General features: G+C 36.4%; 1 protein-coding gene across 4 annotated transcripts; it reads left to right on the forward strand.

The window, feature by feature from the left end:
• The first annotated feature begins 1271 nt into the window (after window positions 1-1271).
• LOC117235569 lies at window positions 1272-5347 on the forward strand. Of its 4 annotated transcripts, none has more exons than XM_033497737.1 (3): window positions 1272-1377; window positions 4738-4811; window positions 4881-5347. In XM_033497737.1, the coding sequence occupies exons 2-3, from the start codon at window positions 4790-4792 to the stop codon at window positions 5150-5152; spliced, it is 294 nt and encodes a 97-aa protein (XP_033353628.1). In that variant the 5' UTR covers window positions 1272-1377; window positions 4738-4789; the 3' UTR covers window positions 5153-5347. The 4 variants fall into 4 exon arrangements, with proteins under 4 accessions (XP_033353628.1, XP_033353630.1, XP_033353631.1 ...); XM_033497739.1 differs by lacking the exon at window positions 1272-1377 and adding an exon at window positions 1424-1615; XM_033497740.1 differs by lacking the exon at window positions 1272-1377 and adding an exon at window positions 1625-1881.
• Window positions 5348-7821: the final 2474 nt, after the last annotated feature.

Consider the following 7821-nt stretch of genomic DNA (forward strand, 5'->3'; position numbering starts at 1 on the left):
CCGTAAATACGATAGATATATCAGCGTAGTATATAATTGAGAAAAATGCTCGTTATCATTCCCATCGGTTTTCATTGGTCTGTCTGATTGAACTCTTCAATTTACTTGCAGATTTCGCGCAAACTCGATCACACTTGCCTGCCACTAACAAGATTGCTCGATGAAGCAACGTTATATAAATCACTTTTTAACAGCTTCGCGATGACTATCGCTTTAAAACGCGTCAATTCATCGACGCGTGTTATATACGATACTTTCCGTAAATTATTTATAGAACTATGCGAAGCACGCGTTCAAATTGGATTTTTAATGCATAAAGCCGGGAATTGATTTTCAAGCGCTTTAGAGGGATTTTAAGTTCGACGTGACCATTCGTCGTACATCGAATCGAATGAACGAGAAAATGGCGTTTTTAGAGAGAAAGGTAAAAGAATGGTCTTATGGATTTGAATGGAGCAACAGCACATTATCCTAGTTTAATTTTCTGTCCTACCCAGGCAGCAGTTCTGCCATCCCATTTTTCATGAAAGGGAACGCAGTGGGATAAAGTTACCGAAGGAATTCTTGTTCTACAGGAAAGATTTCCTCTGCAGTTCTAAGGATTCCGTCGCTAACGAAATCAGCGATACGCTTGGAAATTACTTCGTACCACCTTCGATATTCACTGGTTGGAAAATCAAATCTCGAATTTATTTTATTCACGGTTCATTTCGTCGTGGCTCGAACAGAATCAATATTGTAATACGCGAATGGTGAGATAACGGATCGAATCCAGAATGTATCGTTTTAATCGTAATATATTGCGGCGAGGCTATGAAACAGGATTATAGAAATCGACGTGTATTTGGAAGACAGAAAGACGGAGTTGAAAGGCGAAAGGAAATTCGAGGAAACGATCCGCTGTATTGGACTCTGGTCACGCACGGCCAACGAAATTTTTACCATTTTTCACGAAAGCTCTGGTTGCTTCTGGTTCGCTTCCCCGTAACTTCGAATCTATTTATCGTATCAATGTCACATTGTTCGCTATGTGAAATTTACGTTTGATTATTTTAACGTTTATTTCGTCTCGTGTATTAAATATTACGAGGCATTGTTTCAATATTTGCTAAAAATAATAGTGCGCTACTAAAACTTTGCCGAATAGCCAGTAAAAATTGTTTAAGTGTGATAAGCGTAGTCGATAATATTATCGAATGTATTGTACTCAAGGTTTTATTACTTCTAACATTGTCGCACGACCCACGAATTGGATATCATTTGGCTTGCAAGTGACGAATGAACATACGCCAGTACATTATGAATCGGTATTCGAAGTAGTACGGTTAACTTGGATATTTAAATCGTAATTACTTGCGACCATAGAAAACTATTCAGGTATTTGATAATTAATTTTTAGCAATTATTTTTATTCGTACACTACATATAGACAATAAAAGTGAAATAGGATATCAGTGGTAAAGCGGTCGTCGGTAGTTTCTAAGGCGTTACAGAAATTTTCTGTTTGAGTAAACAGATGTATAATTCTCTCTAATTTCTTCCTTTTCTTGCAATTAACGAAATACAAAGAATAATTGCCTGTTCAACGGAAGGATTGAAGTGGCTCGGATTAAAGGTATTTAAATTATCAGGGAATGCTTTGCGCGATAAAGCGTTTTTTATCTTCTTCCGAGGTACTCTTTGTCACGTTTAAAGTAAAAGTAATGGCGATGGTGAAAGGAATTCCCGGCGTTAATCAATATTGTCGGGCTTTTGTGGTTTTCACTAGAGACTTACGCTGTACCACTGGAAGCCTAAGATTAAAATCGTTCTGCGATTACTATATTTGAAATCACTAGTACAACGATACGATACAATTGTTGGTTTGCGGCATCGTGTTACGTGTGTATTACATTTCTGTACAAATCGAACGTTTGGAAAAGGAAACTCAATTATTATATTTTTTCATCTAAATAATTTCTATATACATGTATCGATGATATTAATTATCATTTACGTAGATCGTCGACAATTTTACGAGACTCGTATGTATTTCTTCGAACGTAAAATTCAGCGCTATTTCTGGCAGGCGATAAGGAAAATAAATATGTCTAGCAACGAGGAAAGATCGATATTCATATCTATTTGAAATTAATGTCGTAAACGGAGGAATAGTCGAATTCTTTGCCGGCAATCCGTCAAAAACTCCACTTCAATGCACTTGCTCGTATCGACGCGTCGTATATCTAGGCGTATCGCTTAACCTCCTGGGAGCTAAATCGAGACAGCCTCTGAAAAAGAGGAAAAAAAGAGCCGAGGAGTGAAAGAGAGAGAGACATTAAACAACCTTCAACTTCTTTTTTTCATGCCGACGCAGCGCATTCGTCTATAAAAAACAGCATTCGCGGTGATGAATGCAGGTCTGGCGGTTTTATCCCAGGGAATCGAATGATCGAACGTGAAATTGCTAGAAAATACGTGAGTTCAACGTCGTTCTCGAAATTTCGCGAAAAACATGCGACCGACCTTCGGTATTGGCTGCATGGAACGTGACACCTATTGTTTCTCGATAACGACGATAATACGGAAATATCATTTGTTCGTTCACACTCGGTGTTTCGATGTCGCTCTGCCGAGCAGAACGGTCAAATCGAACGGAGACTCGATTTTCATTCGGAGCCGCTGTTTTGTCGAGCATTTCGAAACGCTTCCTGACGCTCTGTCAACCGTGAACGCGTTCGATCGATCGTTTCCCAGACACCGTGTAATTAAGGAAAATACGTTTCCTTAATTTCCTGACGAACACGCGGAGAATTTCAACCTTATTAACCATCCGAATAGATACGTCGTTCGATCGCTGTTTTTCAATTTCTGCCGTTTCCCTTCGCTCCATTTCGGAAAATAATGGAGTTTTCGCGTTTCTCTTTTTCGTTTATCGATCACGTTTATGTATCTTCGTTTCCCAATAAAATAGTATATGAATTAGACGCTGGAAGCAATATTATTGTCTGCAGATATGGCTATTTCTACGAAATTGTACGAAGTAATTGGAATGAAAGTTATAGAATAAAATTCTATAGGTAGTGTTTAATTTTTCTAAATTATTCTTCATTGCGAATAGTATTTCGCTATGACGTTAAACACCGAAGCCTGATACAGTTTTATGAGTAGCCTTAACCCCTTCCCGTGCCATTTAGTTCGACGAAACAGACCAGACTGATGCTCGTAAACAGAAATTAACATTCAGTCGCGATCGTAACGGGCAAAAAAACAGTCCGCGAAAAAAAAACAGGCTTGTTATGTTTACGTTTGGTATCTGGTCGCGAGTCAGACTCGCGATATTCATGTTTGGGCCAAAATCTTCATCGCGACTCTGACTCGCTAAAGTACGGGAAGGGGTTAAAGATAAGTATGATTCGAAGTATCAACGTGCAGAGATTAGTTATGCAGTCTTGAAGGTGTAAAATCGACCTCACGAGCTTAAACATTTTTATTCCTGTCTATCTTTCATAATTTTTTCTTTATACTATGTGATCTTAATTTTCGTTGGAAGATATATTATTAATATGAGATCGAGACTTTACCAAGCACACATATCTTGTTTTGTCTTTTGCTCTTCGATATATTGTCATACGAAGCTTAAAAATGATGCCATAAACAAAATAAATGCACGTAAACATGTTAGAGAGAAAAAGTGCGGAGAATAAAAGGAGCGTATATTAACATGTACATACATAGATTGTATCAAATGGAACAGTTATAGGTCATCGCTAAAGCGTATTTTACTTTAGCACGTTGCAAGCGGAATACATGGCGTTTCATTCTTCTTTCTTTTATACTTTTTTTTTTTTTTTTACCGAAACTGGAGATAACTTTAGCGTTCGAGCAATTCTTTTCTCTGGCATATTTTAATTGTGTCGCTTTGGAAATATTTCTACCGCTACGGTCGTGTTTCGGCATAACGCGCGACCGACCAAAATAGAATTTCGTTTACGAAATATTGGCAGTCTCCATTTTCGTCACTAGATAAAACGTTTCGGAGCGCTGAAATACGTTCGCGTGGAATTGTAATCGGGTTTTGTTCTCTCCCATTTTACGCGTGACGAGATTACACGTTTTCCAGCAACGAAATCTCCGGGACACGGTTCTCGTCCTATTGTAATTTAAGGAAACCTATGATTGTCACACGCGACAGCAACGTATTTCGTTCGCGCACCAACTCTTTTATGAATTTTTCATTTCGTCCGAATCGTCGTGGAATTTTTAAGTTTTAAATGATGTTTTTTCAATTTTTAAAGGTCGAAAGTGATTTTCAAGATAGGATGCTGTCTGAGACAATGTATGTACCTATCTAGTAGATTAAACTCACGTATGGTAGATTATATTAATCATTTTATACAGAGGTTGTTGCAAAAATATTGAAAACAACATTGGAAATTTAATTTAGATATATTTGTACGAAACTTTCGGTATTTATCTTCTCGACTTTGCTTCTTTAAAGCTTTTAAGTAACTGACCGTTTTGAAGAAAGTTAGAAGAGAGCACTGAAGTGATTTAGAAGGAAAAGGATATTCGAGCGCTTTATTCCACTTTACGTTATTTAAAAATTAAAAGAAACGAGAGACATTACCTTTTCAGGAGTCGTTCCTTTCTTTAAGTCGAAACAGTTAAGGAATTCACAAGATGTATTTTTAATTAAGCGTACGTCAGTCTGTATGTCAGTTCAGGTTTTATCTTAGTTTTATACACATGTTGCAGGCAGTCAGTTGTGATCTCGTGAGAAAATCATTAGAATACAAAAATAATAAATATGGAGAGGACTGTTAAACGACGTAAGTTCTATCAGCCTTTATACAAAATATCTAGAGCCGTAGTTTTACCGCAACAGGTTTCATTAACAGGAAACAAAGCCCTGCAGACTACGGACGTAGAAAATTCAACAGCTAATCAAGAAGATGAGAAAAACGTACAAGAGAAGCCGAGAAACACATTGAAGTACTACTTCAATAGATTTAGGTACTATCATTACTGTTTGGCTGAAAGATTGGACAATTTAATTGGAGCGGTGTGCCTTACGATAATTAAAATTTATTTTTTCTTAATGGGATGGCATCAACAGCTTGATCAACAGGATGCTGAAATGACGAGCACGATGAATATGGACGATGGATAACTTACACTACAAATACATTGTGTATACATATATTTTGTAGAATATTTTACTTTTATTCAAGTAATTTGAAATACATGAAATACGCGAGCGTCTACTAATAACGAGACTGTTCAATCGCGCGATTCTATTATGTACTTTATAAACATCGCTACTATTCAATGTAAAATCAATAATAAATTCCTAAGATATTGAAAACGTTGATTAAATGAGACAGTTTATCATTCAGCCTCTACAGTAATTGAAAACTCAGGAAACACTGCTAAGAATACGATCATGTATAATTCAACAAGTAGGATTTTGCATACGTCAAGGGGAGCAATACTTTCAACAATTCCTCACTTTAAAAAAATAATTAAATTGGGAAGTTCTCTCGTTTGCCTTTCCTTTGTCCGTGTCAAATTTTTGTTCCCTGTACTGTCTTCCTCTTTACACATATTAACGAACTTCAGATCGAACGAAAGCAACATCTCTGGACTAAGTATAGCTTTTTTATTTACCATTTTTTAAAAAGTGGAATGAAATATTAAAGATTATTCTCGCATGCACCAAAAAGCCTGGAACTGTCTCGCTTCATAAGAGCGTAATTTAGACTACGTCTTCGGATAGTGAGGCAGAGCTGCGGAATTTAAGATATTCACGACTCTATCGTAAAAGATGCAGTCCAATCTCCGCGAGGTGTAGTTCATGATGGAAACCTTTTCCGGAAATTCCTTACTTCGCAGTCATTCGACATAAGTCATTCACTCTGATCAGCACTGTATCCGAGTAATTTCGAGCGATTTCTATATCAAACTTTACACGTATTTCTCACTTTCTTTACCTTCGAATTAAAAGTAAATTTGAGCAGTGATGCCTTCTTTTTAACCACTAGACGATAAAATAAATTCTTCAGAAAGAACATCTACGTGGAGATATTATTTTAATTTCAAATAGATATATTCGTATTCGTTGAATATTTCGATGAAATTTCAGCTGCGTATTAATATTCTAAAAATCAATCAATTACTTCTTCTGGAAAGTTAATCAATTATTTTCGATCTAATTGCGCGTAATGTTAAGAGTAAAATTTTTTATGAAATTCCAAAACTATAATGCCAATTTAATTTCAAGCGTGAATTTTTCTTCGTGCATTGAATATTTTTGAAGACGTAGTTTACAGAGGAGATAAAGATTTTGCACTGTAGCATAAGAAATATATTCGATGACAAACGCCAGATTGTTCTTTCAAAGTCGTTCTGTTAACAATAGACATCTGTATTTCACGTTGCTATGCAAGTGTTGTGGATACTTGAATTATATCGTATATTGAAACATTTTCCTCCTATTGTTGATGCAGAATTCTTGCCAAGTGTTCATGCGGAAAGAGATGCGGGATATCGTGTTACTATTGTATTTTGCAAAACTGCTCAGAATTCACCGCCCACGAAATAAAATCGAAAGAATATTTTTATTTAAAAATTAATATTTATATGAATTTGATGAGAATTAATTTTCATATCTTCAGAATTTAACGCATATAGGTACAGTTATTATTAATAACCATTAAATCTTACGAAATTTTACTAACTTCCATCAACGATTAGTTTTAGTAAAAATAATATTTCATTTTCTTCGAAACACCACCACACTAAAAGATATCCACTTATTATTGTGAAGTTATTGCTTTCCACCCTCTTTTCCACGTTTCTATCCAGCGTCGATGTAAATTCATATCCATCCGATCGAGAAATCGAAATTATTCAAATCAGCGTAGATTTACGTTCATTTCTGTCATTCTAAATTCAAATCGGACAGATAAATATGTACGTGTAGATACGTGGAGTACGTTTGGCCTTACGCTTTAGTATAAGTATTGTCGATCGAAATATTATAATCAAGTACATTAATTAATTAGTCTCGATATAGACGTTAACGCATTTTAGTAAATGTTTTTACAACAACTTGTTACAGAGAAAGATGTCTGTAACGTGTATTACATATCGATGTGTGTACAGCTTATGATGGCTATATTTTAAAAGGGAGTATACTTTTTAGAAGTTAACGTCACAGAAATTTATAGCCGGAGAAAGCGGGTTTAGCCTGGTAATATTTTATAATCCACATCAAAATCAAATTTTTCAAAATAGCAATTACTTTAATCATTCGGCAATAACGATAAATATAATCTGGAATAGTGCCATCGATAGTTTGTTGGATTGTCGGTTCCAATGGAGGAAAATCCCAGCAGAAAACCTTTAGACAAGCAAATTTAACGAATGAAAGATGAACGCCCATCGAAAGGGATGCAAAATAAATATTTTTCGCGGATGCGTGTTAAAAAGGGTGAATGTCGGAACGTGAAATATTTCGTCGGTTGGGAATCGTGTTTGTATTCGTATTATCCACGATAGAAGAGGCGGTGCTCGGGAACGCGGAAGATAACAAAAATCACAACAGGTTGACGAACGTTGCCCGACCGAATTGGGACGATGGAAAAACGATAGTTGTTCGATAGATCAATCAGGAAACGTTTTTAGAATCGGATTTACGGGCACGGGACTGTGCTGCTATGAAAATTTAAGCGCAGCCGACGGCGCTGCAGCCGCGCAACCCTACGCTCGATAATTTATCAGGATCATTCCAAGAGTGGCGCGCGCAGTATACGCGAGAATAGGCTGCCGCCGAATTTA

Source organism: Bombus vosnesenskii, unplaced genomic scaffold (genome assembly GCF_011952255.1).
Source record: "Bombus vosnesenskii isolate JDL3184/JDL3185 unplaced genomic scaffold, Bvos_JDL3184-5_v1.1 scf7180000013316, whole genome shotgun sequence".
NCBI lineage: Eukaryota > Metazoa > Arthropoda > Insecta > Hymenoptera > Apidae > Bombus > Bombus vosnesenskii.